This window comes from Theropithecus gelada, chromosome 2 (assembly GCF_003255815.1).
Source record: "Theropithecus gelada isolate Dixy chromosome 2, Tgel_1.0, whole genome shotgun sequence".
Lineage (NCBI taxonomy): Eukaryota > Metazoa > Chordata > Mammalia > Primates > Cercopithecidae > Theropithecus > Theropithecus gelada.
In genome coordinates this window covers 189,973,011-189,994,248 of record NC_037669.1, presented here as the reverse complement: position 1 = coordinate 189,994,248, position 21,238 = coordinate 189,973,011, and the positions used below count along the sequence as shown (strand labels likewise).

At 34.6% G+C, this 21,238-nt stretch overlaps 1 protein-coding gene and 1 long non-coding RNA gene across 4 annotated transcripts in view; one reads left to right on the top strand and one right to left on the bottom strand.

Annotated features, from left to right (window-relative positions):
* The window catches only part of OPA1 (OPA1, mitochondrial dynamin like GTPase), a 99,920-nt gene that overhangs the window by 58,176 nt on the left and 20,506 nt on the right, over positions 1–21,238 (bottom strand). For 2 of the 3 annotated variants that reach the window (XM_025376130.1, XM_025376131.1), the window contains 6 exons: positions 20,745–20,812; positions 13,111–13,221; positions 7,945–7,998; positions 4,109–4,213; positions 2,341–2,427; positions 1,561–1,674 (listed from right to left, as the gene is read on the bottom strand). In XM_025376130.1, coding sequence (XP_025231915.1) covers positions 1,561–1,674; positions 2,341–2,427; positions 4,109–4,213; positions 7,945–7,998; positions 13,111–13,221; positions 20,745–20,812 — 539 coding nt within the window. The remainder of the gene's footprint in view (positions 1–1,560; positions 1,675–2,340; positions 2,428–4,108; positions 4,214–7,944; positions 7,999–13,110; positions 13,222–20,744; positions 20,813–21,238) is intronic. The other variant, XM_025376132.1, reaches the window with a different exon arrangement.
* Positions 11,978–21,080, top strand: LOC112618725. The gene is made up of 3 exons (XR_003118117.1): positions 11,978–12,081; positions 19,994–20,079; positions 20,771–21,080. It is a non-coding gene; the product is annotated as an uncharacterized LOC112618725 (long non-coding RNA).

Genomic DNA, 21,238 nt, shown 5'->3' with positions numbered 1-21,238 from the left:
GCTCCCTGCTCTCCATTATTCCTCTAATGTCATCATTCGCCCCGACCATGGCTAGCTCTTCACTCCGACCTGGCCACACAGGCCTCTGTGTTATTCCTTGAACATGACAGCCACACAACCACCTCAGAGGCTTTGCATCAGCTATTCTCCTTGCTGAACACAGGATATCTAAATGACTACTCCCTCACTTTCTGCAAATCTTGGTTCAAATGCCACCTTATCAATGCAATCTACGAATACCCTGGCACCCCCATTCTCCTTGCCTGGTTCTACTTTTTCTTTTTGTACAACACTACTGTCTTCCAACATACTATACAGTCATGTATTATATTTATTATCTATTATCTGTCTCCCTCTGCTAGAACATACCCTCCATCATGGCAAGGATCTTCTTTGTTGTTGCTGTTTACCAACATATTGCCCAGAACGCTGCTGGTACACATTAAGCATTCCGTAAATATCTGTTCAATGTAAGACTCTGCAGCCCCATGCCTTCTTCCTATGACCATGGAGAAACTGTCAGCGTGCCTAGATATGGACTAGTACACCAAGCTGCAATCTCCTTCACCTTAGCCACTTTGCTCTTGTAATTTTCCCTCTTTCCTGCATCATTTCCGCCCTTTATTAAATCATCATAATCAGCATATAGAAATCTTTAACCCTTTTCCCACTTGCTCCGACAATACTTGCCAGCAGCGCTTGCAGCTGCAGTGTTTGCCCCAAGACAACTCTGCCGTAAAATATCTCGCTTTTATTATGATTTTCGCATCGCTCTAGTATACTGATTTTGGAAACAAAAGACATCATTCTATTGAAAGCATTCTGTTTTTAGTAGGAGTATTTCCATTTACAAAATATAGTAATTTTCAATAGCTGAAAATGTCAAATCCTAGAAAACGTAGAATTTCTATGTGTGATGTTTACAACATTCTCAAAAAGTTGTTGGCCAAAGATTCATCTGATAAATCTGACTTTTAAAAAACAGACCTTCTGATGATTGAGATGATTCTGATGTTAGTACTGTTTAGAAATAACTCTAAGAACAGTTTTTATATTTTATTTTCACGTTGAAAATTAGTCAGATTTGCTTCAGCTTCAAAGAGTGTTTACGTAAAATTAAACAAGCACTGGTGGTGAGCTGCACGTTTTTTCTAAACAGGAAACAGGTTAAAAACCTTCCCTTAATTCAACAATATTCAATTGCTACTGCCTCATTTCTCTGCTCTTTTGTCACAATAAAACTAGAAAATTATCTATATTCATTGACTCCACTTCCAATATTCTCATTTTCTTAACTTCTCTCTTATTTTATTCAGAATAAAATCCAAAGGCCTCCCAACTGGGTCTCTGACATCCTCTCCTACCACTCTCCCCTCACTCACCTCCTGCCGCACTGGCCTCCTGGCTGTGCCTCCTACTGATTTCCACACTAGGGATCATTCCAAACGCTATGTATCAATTCTTTCTTTGGTTGAAAGTCTTCATTTCAACACAATGAACAGATCTCATTGAAGCGGTTACTCTCCTAAGGAACGTCACTGAGACGGCCTATTTTCTTACCTTAACTGGAGAACGCGTCATCATCTCCCCCGATCCTCTCGGGAATATTCGAGCTTGGGCGATCATTTCCAACACGCTCGTCTTCCCAGCGCTCTGATCTCCAACCACAACAACCTTCCCACAACACAAAGAACACTTACTCATATTTTTCTGATACCAAATTAAAATTTAAACCTATTTGTAATGCTGCTCTGAGGTTTTTTAGTCTTTTAAAATTTGTACAGGTGAAAAAAATGTTTTAAAATCCATAAAAAAAGATTGCTACATGTATGCACATGGAAAATAGGGACAGCAAAACAGTAATTGGATCCACTATTTACAGCCTAATTTTATTTTAAAATTTTATTTTAAAAACTTGTGCTAATTTAAACCACTGTTTCTAAAACCAGGTTGTTAACTTTCTGTAAGTCTTTTCCATACCTAGTTTACTCTTTACAAACACATTTTCAATTCTATAAGGTTAAATTTCACGCATATGGCTAATTTAATCCACTGTTCAGTATTTACTACAAATATTATGACTATATAACACAAATATCGTCCTTCATAACACATATAGTAACTCATAAATATAATGTACTTATATTTATAATGAACTAAAATAGTCAAATAATAGTGCTTAAAACATTACTTGGAACATGTAAGATTATATCAAAAATATAAATGCCTACATCCAGTATATATATATGTGTATGTGTACATATATACATATAATTTTTAAGAAGCAAAGCTGCTTCTTTTTTTGCTAATTGGCAAGTTCACTATCAATTTTTCACATACCCGTGGTAGATGATCTTGTGTATTATAACTGGCATCATAATCAGAGAGAACATCAAGAACTTCAGAATACATGTCAATCAAAGATTTCTGTAAAAATTTTAAAAAATTATAATATAAAACAGTGAAAGTACAGAAAAAACATAACAGATGTGTCAAGAGAAAAAAATGATAAATTCAAATTGAAATTTCCACAATCATTGTATTGATTTCTCAAATTACATAAATACATCTTCACAGTAAAAACTAAAATAGTACAGATTAAAAGTCCATTTATCATTCAGTTTATTTTATTTAGATACAATGATTTAATAAAGTTAATTAATTCAGGATTTCCTAACATTCTCATTAAATAAGATGGAAATTATTACTTAATACTGATGAGCTAATACTGAATGCAAGGAAAGACCATTAGCACCAAAAAGGCAAAATAAGGTGGTCAGGTAACCAACTGACAATGACATTATTCTTTGCCAAGTTTGAGGCATGCATGAGGGAGAAAGAGGGAAGAGGATAGAGAGCACGTGCAAGCAAACATCTGAATAAAGGATAAACCAGGAAGATGGTTAAACCAGGAAGAGTGGTTAAGTATCCACTGACAACTGGGCAGGCTGAAATACGAGTGTAGCAAGGGCAAATATCCTGTATCGTTTCTTGCTGTAGAATCAGAATAGAACGTGGTGCCTTGTATTGCATGTAACAAGCTTCATGTAATTATTTGATGAAAGAATGAACAACAACAACAAAAAAACAGGCCTGAAAAAAAGGGGTACCATCAAGCATTTAATCATTATGGATAAGTTTTAATGCTAAGGCAGGAGCAAAATGATGGCTCAAGGTTCCTTTCATTTCTTAATCCCTAAAAAAATTAAATGGCAAGCAATTGCCAACCCATCCACCCAAAAATAAAAAATGTTCATTGCCACTGCATTTTATGAGAGAAAATACTGTTTCTGAGGTAAACTCTACATATATTAGCACTTGGAAATGACTTTTCTCAGTTCTAAGTGCCACTCGTAAACAGTCATGTTATCGATCTGTTTTGTGCAGTCATGATTTAGAGTCAAAGCTACTAATGCATGTTTGTTAAGCTAGAACTATAATATTATCTTTGTACTGTGACTACAGAATATATATGCCATGATTTACTGTAGTTTTGCTACATATAAACCCTGCTTACTTATATGAGGTTTAAGTTAAATAATTGTTTCAATTCAATTTAGCACATATGGCTTAGTTTGGTGGGGAATAGTAAGACTCAATTTATTGATAAATAAGTTCACCAATGTGCTGATGGTAATAATACCAGCACATACTTTTTCAAAAATTCTTTAAAATGCCTAAGAAAGCTCTCCTTAGAAAAAAAGTGTTAATTTTTTAAAAACTGAAGAAAGTGGTCTAGTCATTCACTGGCATACAAGCAAAGCAATAATGATAAGTCACTTACATGTCCATCAATTAACAATTCTGATTTTATATAAAATGTTATGTAAAAGTTAAACCTAGAGATAAACTAGATATTTCAGAAAAACAAACTGATTCACATGAAATAACATGTAAAGATTTTATGGGCATGGTATAAAACAAGCATTTGGAGACTACAACTTTTAAAATGTGTTAAATATAGGAAGAGATCTTCCATCCTCCAAGGACATTAGATTAGAAAGAAAAGGACGACAGCATACTTCACAGCTCCTTAAAACCTGGTACTGATGAACACACAATGCTAAGCAGTAAAGTTTTGAGAATAAACAAGATAAACTTAGAATACCTTAAGCTTTCTATGATGAATGCCTTTGTCATCTTTCTGCAATACTAATTTTCTCAATTCTTTGTTCTCCTTTTCTAATCGTTCCAAGATTCTCTGATACTTTAACTGCAACAAAATAATAAGTGTAACTATATAAGAAAAAGATGGGTTATCAAATAGTATAAAGTCTAAATTAAAATCTTCCAAAATATGGAAGTCATATCTCCTATTTAAAATGTATTACATTTTAAAAGCATCTATGAAAACACTGGGAATAAAATAAACAATGATTATTATCTCTTACAAAAAGTGGAAATAATTGTAATTTTCTATCATAATTAAGAATTTCATTTGGAAAATTCCTTGCTACTCACAATGAAAAAATTATTTTGAAATACTAAAAATGTAAGAATTTAAACAAGCAGTTCTTAAGTACATTCTAGAAGGGAATATTTCCTATTATACCAAAATTTTAAGTCTTCATATTACAGGGCCATTTGACAAAAATTCAGATTCTTCCCTTTCTTCGCATTATTTTATGTTTTAAGATGCTATAAAATAATAATAGCTAGCAGTACCCAAGCATGCATTATGTGACAGACTCCTTAGTAAGTGTTGCAAACGCATTAACTCCCTTAACCTTCACAAAAACCCCATAAAGCAGGAATTACACAGACTAGGAATAAAGAGCAAGGAATATCTGACAGCCTGCCCAAGGTCACCTAGTAGAGAAGCAGGGTTGGGAATAGAGGTCTGTCAGAGGCTCAAACTCTTCTATGTTTTGTTGTATTTCCGTGTCCAGAGATAATATATTAATATTTAAAAGAATGATATAAGCTGAGCGCAGAGGCTCATGCCTGTAATCCCAGCACTTTGGGAGGCCAATGTGGGCAGATCACAAGGCCAAGAGATCGAGACCATCCTGGACAACATGGTGAAACCCTGTCTCTACTAAAAATACAAAAAGTAGCCGGGCGTCGTGGCGGGTGCCTGTCGTCCCAGCTACTCAGGGAGCTAAGGCAGGAGAATCACTAACCCGGGAGGCAGAGGTTGTAGTGAGTCAAGACTGCACCACTGCATTCCAGCCTGGTAAAGACAAAAAAAGCTGGGAAGACAAATCAGAAAGGATCAAATTTATTTGAGAAGGAAAATGTGTAGTCAAGCAACTATTTGACACACACACACAAAATAATGATATAAAAACAGAATTTTAAAGAAGACTAATATGTCTAAACAGATTTTTTTTTTTTTGTCAAGTAGTTGCTTGGCTACACATTTTCCTTCTCAAATAAATTTGATCCTTTCTAATTTGTCTTCCCAGCTTTTATTTCTTCTCAAAACATTAACAATACAGAGAAACCTATTAAAAATAACCCCTTCCTACAAACAGCAGAATGTTTATGTCCAACTTATAATATCATACTTTTTATAACAGAAAATATTCCTTACACTCTTTTTAGTTTATTGGAATCTTTCAAGAACAAAGTAAGTAACAGGAAATCATGGTTCTATCCTTACAGAAAGTCCAACTCAAGCCAAATTAAAAGAACACATACATAATTGAACACATACATAGTATGAGACAGAACTACTAGCTAGACTCTACTATAAACATATTTTTACATAAACTTATTCATTTATATTTAGTAATAGTATACATAACAAAATTGTGGTAGTACCTAAGGATTAGATCTGTGTTGTTTAATACGGCAACTACTAGCCACATGTAGTTATCAAGCACCTGAAATGTGGCTGGTCTGAAGTGAGATTGTGCTGTAAGTGTAAAACACCTCATTAATATTTTTTATACTGATCACATATTGAAATGATACTATCTGGGATAGACTAGGTTAAATATATTATTAAGACTAATTCCACGTTTCTTTTTTACCATTTTTTAATGTAAAAATTAAAAATTACACAGGTGGCTTGCATATTTCTATTGGACATCATTGATACAGAAAACCCAGTGAATTCTCCATAATACAGTCTATCAGTGCCTAGTGGCTGCCAATTACAGCTGCACAAATTGAAGGGTTTATATCAAGGGATATATAAGAGGGTAGAATTTCCACTGACTCATTTCTTTGTAAGCACAAAATCGATTTTGGGGTCTACATTTTCTGGGGATGGAAACATTCTGTGGTACAGAAGCCAATCTGTAGCCATCCTGAAGAGATGTGCTATTTGGCTGTCTCTCAAAGCTCTAGGACAATAATTCTCAAACTTTAGAATGCATCAGAATTACCTTGAGGGCTTTTAAAAACAGATTGCTGGGTTTCACTCCGAGTTTCTGATTCTTCAGTAGGTATGGGACGGGGTCAAGAATGTGCATTTCTAATGTGCTCCAGAGGCTGTGCTTTGTGACCAATGATTCTTACCCCTGGTTGCAGACTGGAATCGCCTGGCTAGGAAGCCTTAAAAACATATATATAGTGCCACTCAGAGCACAGTTGAGTCTAGGGTATAGTGAGGTTTGAGATGCAATAAATAGATACCAAAGAAATCTGTGACTCAACATATACTACAAATTGACTATCCCTAATTCAAAAATCTGAAATCCAAAATATGCTGGCCCCAAGCATTTCAGATAAGAGATACTCAACTTGTAGTTGTTCCACTTTTTCACAAAAAAGAGATCCAAGATAAACTCTTCTTTTTTTTAATTTTTCTTCCAGACAGGGTCTTGCTCTGTTGGCCAGGGAGCAATCATGGCTCACAGTAACCTTGACCTCCTGGGGCTCTAGTGATCCTCCCACCTTAGCCTCCCAGTTGCTAGGACTAGAGGCACAAACCACACACCTGGCTAATTTTTAAAAAATTTTTTGTAGATACGGGGTTTCTCTGGGTTGCCCAAGCTGGTCTCAAACTCCTGGGCTCAAGCAATCCTCCTGCCTCAGTCTCCCAGAGTGCTGGGATTACAGGCATGAGCCACCATGCCCAGCTGACAGTAACTCTTTGAACTTTAAAAAATAAGTTAATTAATGCATGTCAGTGTTACCTACATAGAAAAACTGATGATTGAGTGATAGGGTAATTTTTTTTTTTTTTTTTAGATAGAGTCTCGCTCTGTTGCCCAGGCTGGAGTGCAGTGCTGCCATCTGGGCTCACTGCAAGCTCCGCCTCCTGGGTTCACACCATTCTCCTGCCTCAGCCTCCCGAGTAGCTGGGACTACAGGCCCACCACCATGCGTGGCTAATTTTCTGTATTTTTAGTAGAGACGGGGTTTCACCATGTTAGCCAAGATGGTCTCAATCTCCTGACTTCGTGATCCACCTGCCTCGGCCTCCCAAAGTGCTGGGATTACAGGCGTGAGCCACCGCGCTGGGCTGTGATAGGGTAATTTTGTACTAGAATGTTATCCACTCATTACACTGCACAAAATAGGTCCTTAAAATAATAATTTTATTACCAACTATAAGAAAATAGCTTTTCTAAGTAGTGCCAGAAAAAGAACTTTAGATAAGCATTGTCTGGTTTCAGACTTGTGAAGCAAAGTAAAAGCTTCCTGAGAGCCCACTAGAACGATGAGGTGGACTCAACTCAAATTTCTTTAACTGTATTAGCTTATCAATGTAAAAATGCAAGCATGGTTTTTAAGGACAAGCCACTTTCTTCCTTTTGGGCGTAAGATTCACTCAAAATAGGTTTTTACATATAAATGAGTTAACTCCATACTTATCTAGTTCCATCTTTATTCCTTATTTCTCAATTAGCTTTTGCATCTATTGATAATAAGGTTCTATCATTAACATTCCAAATTTTGCTCTGTTGAAAAAATAAATGTCCAATCACCAAAGTTATATTCGAATATAATTTTTAAAAGTCCCTAGATTTTCTTAGTCATCACGATTACCTGAGTGTGCAGAAGTTCTTCTTGAAGTTGGTCAATTTTCTCTTTGTCTGACACCTAAATGTTTAAAATAATTTTAGTTGAATAGAATTAGGTTTATACAGAATGTGCAACAAGTTAAATTTTTTTGATAAGTATTGAGAGTTAAAAAAACTGACTTCATATGCATATTTAATCAAAGTAATTTTAAATCAAGTGATTTAAGAAAGTAAAAATATCTGTATTTATCAATAAAAATAGTTCACCAAAATTTTATATTGAGAAACAAAAACCTTAAAAGGCAATCATTTTCCTGTTGCTATTCTAGTCATTTCTTATGAAAGACTAGTTAGAAAAACAAGAAATCAACACATATGGTTACTAAATTCTTCAGAAGCTGTTTTGTACTAAAGCATAGGGACTCAGATATTTGGGGAAATAAAGCACTGATATCCCTCCAGAAATGTGTTTTGAAAAGTCAAATACATGTTACTGTTGACAGCTATTTAAAAAGTTCATTGGTCACAGTGTATCTTATAGGGAAATATTTTTGTATTGTATCCATTTCTGTACCATAAGTAGCGAATTATATAATAAATGCAAAGAACAAGTTGCGCATTTTCAGAGATTTAAGTGGAGCCAAATGCTTGCTTTTAAATTCAGTTTCAAGGAAAGCTCTGCTAACTCATAATACAGAGAATGCATCCATAGCAATGAAGCCAAGTAAAGCAACTAAAATTAATTTGAATATAAAACAAAAATAAAACCCACAGGTATTGTGTAAACTACTTCAAATTGTTATTAATGCTAGTAATTCTAAAATAAAATATTAAAAAACAAACAATTTTATTATATAACAGGTTTTAAAGTAGTCACAATACAATTATAAATACAAAATATAATAATCAAATATAATAAAAATGATGTAATTTATGACAAATTCACATAACTGTGCTTTGACTTCTTGGTAAGAGGCAGAAGTTGTTATCCCCAGCCTTTAAAAATAATTGTCTAACTTCTGAAAATCAAAACTTGTAAATATGAACTTATTTCACAGGAGAAAATAGTTAAATTCATATTCTTCTTCATTTAAATCCTTGTTGATCTTCATTCATTGGTTATTTGAGCAATCACAACACAACATGGCAGCAAATATACATGAAAAAGTTTTAAATGATTTGCTCATTCAGGTAGACATTAATAACTCTTGTCCACAATATGAAGAGTTAAGATTTTAATTTCTATTTCTAAATACTTTCTCATAATTTCCTCAATTTTTTATTTCAACAATATAGATGACAACCCTTGCACATTTTTTTTTTCCTTAAAAGTCTATGCCTAAATAGCTCCAAAAATGATTTGGTAATTAGAAAAAAGATAATGCAAACTTCAATTGCTTTCCCATTCCTGTACAGCAAGCACAGACCTGCTGATAGAAGCTTTTTTTCATTTTGACTGTGTGTGTTTATGTAGGATGGACAAGAATTATTAACAGTCTCCTAAACTGTGAGGAGACAAGCAAGTTGGAGAGGAGTCCACAAACTAAAGAACAGAATCTTGAAAGCCAATGAAGAAATAAATAATTCCACATTATGATCATTTGGCATGCCATCACACCGTAACAGTGTGGTCATAAAAAATTGTTACGCGGATTTAATTTCCAATTCATTTTAAAAGGTACTTTGATTTACTCTGTTCCATTAAATATTTATCCAACTGTAGCTAAATTAGTATGAAATGTATAAACTGTATTAGTATAAATTGTTTTAGTTTTAAATGTAAATACTGACTTCAGGCAATATATCCTAAATTATTATAGAAAATCCAACATTACTTGACATCTGGGGCAATAACTTAAAAACTAATACAATTAAACAAAAAAGTTAGGATGTTTAGTATAAGCCAAGGGCTATAAAAGGTTAATTTAATTTGGCAAAATAAAAAGGTTATATAAAAAATTAAAATGACACAAGGTTAGCAGAATATTAAAAATACAATTTCTATGCTAGATTAGTAGTATTTAATGATCACAACTGTTAAGATGTTTATAAATTTAAATTTTAGGAGTATTTAAATGTATCATTTGCCTTTCTGGTACAATGAATAACTCACACATGGTTTACCAGCATGTTTCCTCTCTCCTTAGTTTAATGGAACATCACAATTAATCACAATGTTATATTAAAAGACAGCTGGCCGGGCACGGTGGCTCACGCCTAATCCCAGTACTTTGGGAGGCTGAGGCAGGCCAATCACCTGAGGTTGGGAGTTCGAGATCAGTCTGACCAACATGAAGAAACCCCCGTCTCTACTAAAAATACAAAATTAGCCCAATGTGGTGGCGCATGCCTGTAATCCCAGCTACTTGGGAGGCTGAGGAAGGAGAATCGCTTGAACCCGGGAGGCAGAGGTCGCAGTGAGCTGAGATTGTGCCACTGCACTCCAGCCTGAGCAACAAGAGCAAAACTCCGTCTCAAAAAAAATAAAGTAAAATAAAAGACAACTGGTGGTAAAGTAAAAAATCAGACCTAATATTTCCTAGGAAACAAGATAAAAACGTTTAGATTTATAAAACAAACATTTAAGATTGATGAGATGATAATTTTTATATATTTTCTTAAGAGAATAACACAAGCTATTTTCAATCTGTCACTCTAGGTCTTAACTAGCAAATGGGGTATATTTTATTTTGATGTGATTTACTGATAAAATTCATTGACTTACAACAAGAGCAAGTTCATGTCCTGATGTTCAAGATATTGTTTGCATCATGAAATAAATTTAAAACTCACCCTGACAGAAATGGGTATCAATGGTCTTGAAACCAGAGCTTTTCTACAATTCCAGGGCTATGAAACTGATGGAGAAAGAGCGGAATCCTCCGCAGAAACAAGCTAAAGCTGAAAGAGAAAAACCTTTACTAGCTCCTCACAAAACCAAGCCTAATTTAAAAATTTCAAGTATTTCTTCCTATTAAGCCATTGAGGCCACTCTGAAATTCTGAAATACTTATATAAAAAGGTCATTGTAAAAACTTCTATGTATATGAACATATCCATAGGAGGCAAAAGTACCAATGGTAGTTTTAATCTTCTGTCTCTGCTTGAGTTCTTTTGCTCAGAAGATACAGGGAAAATTTCTTAGTTGCTACTAATAAGATACCCAAAATGATGATCTACTTAGACTTTCAAGAAGATAAGGGAGAAAAAACAATTAAAAAACAACAAAAAGTACTGTGGTTTTGTGCATCAAGTAAACCTCACATGCCTGGAATGATAAAAATCTCGTGAATCAGGATTTGGATCATTATGGCAGTGAAGAACTGAAAAGTCATCTCTGTAGTAACTACAGGGGGAAAGGAGTGGAGGATACTGTAAGGTAACAGTCTTTCGGAGAGTAAGAGGGATAATTTCACTATAAAAGAGCATAAATTATTTTTAAAGTCCCATTTTCTTCCCCTCAAGGTAACTACAATGTGGGCAGGAACAGGCCCTGTTTGCTGCTCTACTCAGGGTAAAACGTCTTGCCAGTGTCTAATTTACAAATGGGGAAAGGGAGGTATAAAAGGGTTAAACAGATAACCCAATACATATTAGAAAGACGAATAACATCTCTAAGCCCAAATAAAGGCTAGTAAAGGAGGCTTAAAATGAACATTAGCTTCCAGCAATGTAGAAAATGAATCAGTATTCATTACGGATATCTCTTGATTTGTCAGATTCAAAAGCTCATCATTGATCTGAAGTCATATCTCAGAATGTTAAATAGCAGGCCTATGGGACACATTTCAAGTTGTCTTATGAAAAAAACTTAAGAACAACATGTAACTACAGCTACATTCTTATTTCTAAGTAACATGTAAGAACATACTCGCTCTTCTCCCTTCTGTCTGTAACGAAACTAAAGTAAGCATCCAATTTGTCAGGCTATTTAAATGATATAGTCACAGCATACAGAACAGGGATTGTTAAAGCACCGTTCAAAATAAGTCCTCCTTGGCTTAACACAGCTACTTTAATTTAACCAGGTAGGAGACCCACTTCTTTTCTTTTTCTACCTATGTTTTTGCTCACCAAAGCTAAATATGTATAGGAATTGATTCCACAGCCATGGAATTGAGAAAAGCCAGGAAGTGACGCTGAAAAAATAAATGAAACTATGGTGAGTACTCTGAAGTCCTAACCACCACCAAATGAGGTAAGGTTAGCCAGCAAAATTACTGCACTAAATCATTATCTATAATATTGGTTGATTTAAATAGCAGAATGTACAAGAATTATATGACTGAATCTTTGTTCCTGACTAGGGTTTGTATATAACTTCAAAACTTTTCTGATCTAATAAGATGTAACATAATTAGCTGATTTCAAGATCTCAGAGTATAATTTTAAACTCATTACACTTATTTCACTTTGACCTAAAAGTCTCTTCCAAACATGAACTTTGGGATCTACATGGTGGGATTACCTAACCATCAAAATAATATTTTTATGGACCTGCTGATTGCACCAAAAGCCACATACTGGTATAGACTTACGCTTTTATTAGAACTTGTTCTTTAGCAACCAGGATGATATCAAATTTCCAGTGTTCAAACCTTCAGTGGTCCAAGGTGAAAATTTATTTGTGCTGACTTTGATTAACGTGAAAAATGTACGCAATGAGTTTGTCAATGTGTATAAGAACTACGTGCTTTTGCCTAAAAGTTAAGTCAAAATAACTTCCTTCTATAAGAACATGAATGTTCCCTATCCATACACTTTAGCTAAAACAAATAAATAAATGTTATTCTTTAGTGTAAACTGGTCATCTACAACAATCCTTTTCACTTTGGAAATAAAAACTTGGGGAGCAAGTAGGTAGGTAAGATGCCTACAAACTTAGGGTGACTCAATAACTGGACCACATAAACAGCAATTCCTAATTTTATTCTAAATATAAATACAGGAACCCTACAGATAACCTAATTTTCAGAAACTAAAACAACTCTGCTTGAATTTGTTACTTTTGGCTTTTCCTATACTACCCACTCGAGAGAAGTTCCATATTTATGATATATCTTTTGTATGTTTACTTTGTCAAATTAATTTCTTGTATTTGGAGTCCATGAATGGATTAAGGCGACATGATCTTGGCAGAAATGGCTGATTAGTGTGAATGTATCGGTAGCCCCCTTAAACCATCCATCACCTTGCGCTTCTGTTGGGCATAGCTCGTGCTATATTGGCCAGCGGCTCTGCGCGCTTCCTCTTCATGCTCTTGAATTTGTTGTTGTAAGAGAATGAGCTCACCAAGCAGACCCTGCCATGAGTTCACAATGAGGAGAAGAGGAAATCGGGGAGGAGAACAATGTTAAACCAAAGGGCGCAACAAAGGAACAGATGTAAGATAGGGAGGGATGGTTAACTTAAAACAGAAATGGAAACTCATTTAGAGCTGTCATACCCTTGGGCTCTGTACTGCATTTCCATTTTCCTCCTCAGTAAATTAGATGTCTCAGAAAAATAAAACAGCCCAGTTTAAAAAGTGAAAAGGAAAGTGCAATACTAAGTGCTAAATGAAATGAGCCAGATATACACCAAATATGGACAAAAATACAGATTTTTTTTTTTTTAAACAGTGTTGATCTTACTGGTCAAAATTTTCTAATTCTCAACCATGATTCTCTCAGGATTGATTGAAGATCATACTAGCTTACTTAATTATTAAATTATTATTCTCATGTAAATTTTTTTTCTTGATATTTCACTGATTCAAGTAAAGGTCCCTAGAAACAGGTTTCCAGCATCAAGTTAATCAAGGTTTTACATTAAGTCATATATTCCATGTGCCTCTGCATACCTTTGATTAAAATTTAGGGTTCTTTATTTAAATTAAAAGATAATATTTCAGGTTCTGTTTTGATTTCATATATAACATCAAATAACTAGTCTGACCGAATTTTTACTTTTTTATGAGCTGTTCTGATGACATTAAATAGAAACAGCCTCTGAGAATACAGCCAAGCATATACAAATTACTAAACAGAAGTGCTATAAAAGAACACAATTAAGATATGGAGACAATATAGTTATTAGGAACATTTGAAATGAAAACAAAACAGAGTTTGGACCTAAGCACAAAAAATCACCCTTTCTATTTCTGAAATTCATTCCACTTCATAATTATAAAATAGTATATTGACACAATTTTTAATACAGCATATTCACATGTGGCATACTAAAATACACGTCATTTCCTACATAGCTTAATTGTTGGCCTATTAGATAACTGACCTCAAAAAATGTGGAGGAAAGACAACCAAGATTTGACAATGTTACAAGCCTAATGTTTTCTTAATTAGAAATCCTAAAAAAAGTAAAGTTCTAATGAATGAGGTAACCATTTGTTTAAGAACAGCGTTCTGGGAAAACAATCGACTCAATTTTTACCCAAGTTACAAAAATAAAAAGAGGAAAATGGGTATTTATTAAGATATTCTAAAGTAGGACTTCTAAATAGTTTCAGAGTTAAAAAAAAAAAGACTGCCCAAAATATTTAATTTTATATAATTAGAAAGTGTCTTAAAATCTGGATATAATTTGGAGAATTTTTATTCTGTTTGTTAGTTTTGATACATTAGGCTGTGATCATTGCCAATATTAGACAATAAATGAAACTGGTTGATTTACTATAAATCAAAGGATAAAACTAGTTGATTTCTTCCACATGACAATTGAAATTCAGTATCTGTTTCCAGATACAAAAGTATAAAATATAGTTATACAAAGACATGTCTTTAAATAAATCAGTTTTATGATCATTAACAAATCTATCAAAGAAAGACAATGCTAACTACTACCCTCATCATTCTCATAATTTTTACCTTAAAAAAAATTGCTTTATCAAGCAGAAAGAAGAGTAACCTGATTTATTTTCATTCATTTGGTCATTTATCATAATCCTTTATTCAAATCATCCAAGTGTTCAAATTTCTCAAACAATTCCCTTTAAAGAAGGCTTCCTATGTTGGTTTATACAGTAGTGTACCTGCTGTACTTACATACCACTAGTATTTTCATTTATAAAATCCCAAAGCAGTGAGAAAATATTCCACATTTCTTTCTTTTTTAACACTAGTCAAGTGCAATAGTGAGAAGGGGGCAAAGAGTAGAACAAAGAGTTCAATCTGTAACTGACTGTGATTAATCGAGATAACTCACTCCCTTTGGATCAGCCACATTCCACATTTCCTACTCATGTCTATGAGGCACACCGTGCTTTTTTATTTATAGCTTAAAAATTCCTCTCGAATTCACTGCTTATGTATATACACAACTACCTGGTAAATACTCCAATCATCTATTAGATTTCAAGAAAATGCTCTAGGGACATGTCACTTTCCTTCCACGCCTGTTACTGAAGCACTATTATGTAAAGATACTTGAAATTAACTGAAATTGACCTTCTGAAAAAGTAGGAAGAAAACAAGAATTAGACATAGAAAAGCTATTTACATGATACTACAATTATACCAAGGTTACCCGTCTTTGATTTTGTGCACCAGTCTTACCCTAAATACCAAGTGATGGCCACACAGCCTCTAAGCTAAGGCCACGTGGAACAGGAAGAGGAAGAAATCTGTGCACCTACTGTGCAAGATACACTCCTCAGATGTAGAAACCACATTTTTCAATACATGTTTTCCCAAGCTTAGCAATTTTTCTTTCAAGAAATGCACAAAAATACTTTTAAAAATAATATATATCATATATAAAATACAGTAGTATTTATAAATAACAATAAATAATCATTAACAATCAAAGATGATGTAGTCTCTTAATGTCTCCTGACTCCTGGCTGTTGTCAGTTTGACACTGCAGATCTCAATCTCTCATCTCTCTTTTTTTAATCTCCATCTCTGAGTCAGCTTCCTTATCTCAGTCTCATTTCACATCTCAGTCTCATTTCACGTACAATGTTCTGGTTTTTTTTTTAGTTATAACATCAGATCAAGAAAATCAGTAATAACTCTAGAAACCAAATATCAAATGAAAATACTGTGCTAACCTAAAAGTTAATGAGTTTGGTAGAGAAGATTTTAAGTAATCTTGAAATACTATACTATGGTCTGAATTTTTGTCCTCCACAATTTTAAAAGTTGAAACCTAACCTCACAAATGTGATAGTATTGAGAGGTGGGGCATTTGGGAGGTGATGAGGTCATGAGGTTTCTGGAGTTACTGGCCTTACAAAAAAAGGCCAGAGCTGCCTAGCCCCTTTTGCTATGTGAGGATACAGGGAGAAAGCATCATCTATGAAGCCGAGGGTCCTCAGAAGACATCAAATCTGCCAGTGCCTTGAACTTGGATTTCCAGTTACTACATTATTTGTTGCATAGGAAATCCCAGAAAAGCAAATCCTATTTAAGCCACACTGCTTAATTACAATTCAGAATATCAAGTACATGAACTACTTTTACAGCCTTGTTCTCCTCAATGGTTGCCAAATATGAAGGCCAGGGAGAATCTGCAGGTAATCAGAGCAAAAAATTGAGGGGACCAAAATTTTGTTGGCATCAGCCAGATTTATTTACTTTAATCAGCCTCTACCGAGTTAAACCAATCAACTGGTTTTACTAAGATGCAACACTATCCCAGGTGCTCTGAGAAAAAGATTTAGTAACAGAAATGGCCGACTAAATGGTAAGAATGTAAGCAAAAGTAAATAGTGTTTCATATGGCAAGTGTTTTAAACACTGAGAAGAGTATAATTAATGGAGCTATGAAGGTTATGGAAGGCTTCATAAAGTGACAATTGAGCTGTGCTACAAGGATGAGTGAAAACTAAACATGCAGGAAAAAAGAAAAGAGACACTTCATCTGGGGAGGTACAACATAAACCATAAAATTAAGAATCGGAGGGCCGGGTGGCTCACGCCTGTAATCCCAACACTTTGGGAGGCCGAGGCGGGAGGATCATGAGGTCAAGAGATCAAGACCATCCTGGCCAACCTGGTGAAACCCTGTCTCTACTAAAAATATAAAAATTAGCCAGGTGTGGTGGCGGGAGCCTGTGATCCCAGCTACTCGGCAGGCTGAGGCAGGAGAATCACTTGAACCTGGGAGGCGGAGGTTGCAGTGAGCCAAGATTGCACCACTGTACTCCAACCTGGGCGACAGAGCGAGACTCTGTCTCAAAAAAAAAAAAAAAAAAAAAGAGAGTAATATGTTGCAAGAAAGAACATTAATGTATTATCATTTAATAATTATACTTAAAACAATACTACTACTTTTCATGATTTGGGCCATGAAAAAGTCCTTCAAATATTTTCTACAAATTACAAATGTGCTTGTTGCCTTCCGAATGGCCGTATTCCTTACTTCTGTGAGATGCTTATAACCAATCAGAAACATAGAACAAAAGCACAGAAAATAAAATGTCACATTTTGCAAATCAATTTCACTGGAACACAATAATCTTACAGAATCTAAAAAAGGGAATGAACTAAGTGGTCTTGTCACCTGTATATATGATGACTGATATACAGAAATCTGCTGACTACCAAATTGAATTAGTCCACCAATTCTCTAAAATAGGCAGCACTTCAATTTGTCTTCAGGTAGTTCTGAAGGTCTCCAAGTCTCAATAATATTCAGTGCACATGAAGGGCTATGTCTCTTTTCCTCCAGCGGACATACGTTTTCAAATTTTTGATTAACAAGAAGCATTTATTAAGAGGTGGTTTTAACGTATGTCAGTCATACCTCAAGATAGTAGGGCGAGGTTAAAAATGGTTGGTTTTACTATTTGTTTAAATGTTTCATTAATCAAATCACATCAGAACTTCTGATTAACATGACATAAATAATTCATTAGTGTCCACAAACTGAATAGATATAAATCCAGGCCAAACCAAAGAAACTTGATAATTCATTAGCCTGTGCAGCAGCATTATGTGGAAATCTATGCTTTCTGTAGACTTTTTGAAGACCGGTATTATAACTTTCCAGGACACCTAAAACTCCAGTAGTAACCCCAGGCTGGGAATCACAGGTTATCGGTTCATCATGTTGTTTACTTGGTCTGACTGAAGTCAAACTATTTGTGCTCCCCTCATTAGCTCCCCGTCACTTTCACTTCAGTTGACTTTGAATGGTCCTAACTGTTCTGCTCTTTGCCAGCACTTCTCCAGATGTGTTTTCCTACTAGAAAGGACAATTCTTTTCTTTAGTTCTAGTTGTAGAAATGTTTTTCAATTATTATTACTTTCTTAAAAAGCTGATTCACATATACTTTTACATTTCTAGAAGTCTAGCCAGAAACTTTGTTACAAACCTGACAACCATTAAACTAATACTTGACTGCTTCAAACTCTAAATAGTATTTTTTTTTTTTTTTGAGACGGAGTCTCGCTCTGTAGCCCGGGCTGGAGTGCAGTGGCCGGATCTCAGCTCACTGCAAGCTCCGCCTCCCGGGTTTACGCCATTCTCCTGCCTCAGCCTCCCGAGTAGCTGGGACTACAGGCGCCCGCCACCTCGCCCGGCTAGTTTTTTGTATTTTTTAGTAGAGACGGGGTTTCACGGTGTTCGCCAGGATGGTCTTGATCTCCTGACCTCGTCATCCGCCCGTCTCGGCCTCCCAAAGTGCTGGGATTCCAGGCTTGAGCCACCGCGCCCGGCCTCTAAATAGTATTTTAAATCTGGGGCTTTCAGACCTCAGACTGAACCAGTTAAAAAAGTATTCAGCTAAAGCCTGGCCACCCTACCACCTCTGATTATTGCCCACATTTTCAAAATTGATGTCAGAGTGATTTCAAAAAGGGTACTGCTAAGCTAAGGTCTCTCTCTGCATGCTTACATTCAACCATTAATTTGCACACAAGACTCAAAATCAGTCAGTTTATCTGCATCTTAGCTGAGTGACTCATCATTCTCAAGCATCACAAGTAACAGCCAAACTTTGCAAACACGATGCTGCATATTATTGACAATAGAATTTGAAACCATCAGTTAGGGTTTGAGATACATTTTTGGATAGTAAATTTTTATAGTAGCATTTGCTATAATTTGACTTAACCAGTAATGAAAGTAGCTTAATTACAACTCTAGATTCAGTAGGTATAACAAATAGTTGAAAAAAAAATAATTGATAAGTCTTTAATGGGCAAAATAAGCACCACAAATTGAGAAAAAGTCAAAAGGAAATAGTTTACAAGGACATTTATTGTCAAACAAGCAAATTAAAACAAGCAAAGAGTAAATTAGAACATAATGTAATAAATTTAATTCCATGTCTATTGTATAAAATAAAATCTGTAAATATAATTAAATTTCCAAAAATAATTATCTGGCTTCTTTTCTATTGCAGAGCTTCTGTTCAATTACTGATTATTCATTTACAATCTTAGTAGGGTTTTAAGAGAATTATCTGAGTCAGGCCCTTAAACAGGTTTTTCATTCACCAAAGTGATCCTAGGCCATATCAGAGAGAAAACTGACATACAGACCTCGCCATTACCAATTTGGCAAACAGAAATCCTGTCACTCAAAGAACCATACTACCATACCTGTAACAAAGGCTCCTTCTCCCCATTAGATTAGATCTTCTCTCCACATTAAATTTAATTGCCTTAAGGGCTAAGGCCTTCACTCAAAATAAGCCACAAATATTAAGCTAATTTCTACTTATTTTTTTTTTCCCCAGTAGCAAGAACAATCAAAGAGTGTCCTTTGGTTAAAATAATGTCAATGCAAAAGAGTGTCAAAAAAGATCAAATCAAAAGACAAATACACGTACATACATTTTGACAGACATTTTTCTCCAAAAGATAAAATTAAAAGGCAAAAGAAAAACATCTTTTGAAATATAATTAAAATTTGGAATATAATGTAAAAAGTTCAAAGTTGAAGAACAAGGAAAGAGATGAAAATCTATTTATAGAAATTATTTCTTCCTCCTGCTTCCAAAATAAACATAAAATTATTTCCTCGATGTATTAAAACTACAATAACCTCCAATATAAAAATTACACTTTCCATATTTAATGTTAAAACATTCATACAATATTTTTTCTATAAATCTATTTATCTAGGTATTATGTAGAAAAAAACTTTCAAGGAATCAGTTATTTTACCAATTCCAAAAGAATGAAAAAAGTGAAGACTCAGAAAACATCAGGTAAATACATGAGCATTATAAATACAGAGCAAAGTATGTTATTCTGCCTCAGCAATTCTCCTAGAACTTTCATATGGATTTTGTTAATGAATATGTATTGAAAATAACACACCGTAAATAACCCCATACATAACTTTGTTAACTATCAATATTGGGGAATTGATTTATTTCCTAATAACCCACTTCCTATTCCCTTTATAGTTTCCCCAAAGTGAAATCTAGTCCCTATAAGATGTTCCATGAGCAAAAGGGTTCTGTTGGTAAGTAATTCGGGAAAACACTGTATGCTTTGACTCCTTGGAAATTCACAATGCGCATGAATGTATTACAGTCTGAGAAGTCCTAGGGAAAGAAAAGAAGCCTGCTTGCTTTGTCTAAACCAGCCTTTCTCCCCCCACACACTTAACAACAAAACTCTTTCTTGGGGACAACCCTTGAAACTAATGTTTCACAGAACATATGTGAAGGAAATGGGCTTCTCAATTATATTTCCAGAACTGCCACGTAATACCTTGTACTTTGCACTAAGATTAGTAACAATACCTCTATTTGGATGCTTTTGAATTTGCTCCTCAGATGTTATCATTTTAAAATCTTCCAAAGAAGAAAAAACTTTAAAAAATCTTTCAAGACTACCTACGTGAACAATTCTCTTTTACACTTACCTTTCTAAAATGCTTGTCACTTTCAGATCCATGATCTGTTGCTCTAAATGCCGTTTCTCCTGGTGAACCTTAAAGATAAATACGCAACCCTTTACATTCTCCAGTGATGTCAACAGCCTAAGCTGAATTTCACATTACATTGAGTCAATGAAAAGGTGAATGGATTTTTACAGCAATTCAGGTTCAAATAATCAAATCGCCTTTATTCTTATTTTAAGGAACATGACTGACAACCTGTGCAGAAAATAAAAAAATACTAACTATAGCAATCACAGCATATGTTTAACCTAACAATTAAAAATATATAACTTAAAATTACAATAAAAAATAAGACAATCTTTAGTAAGGATTATTTTACACGAGAGTACTTACAGTTCAGCCACATACCACTGGCAATACAGACCATGTATAGTAGGAAAACAATTTTTTTTCTTTTTTTTTTTTTTTTTTTGAGGCAGAGTCTCCCTCTGTCCCCCAGGCTGGAGTGCAGTGGC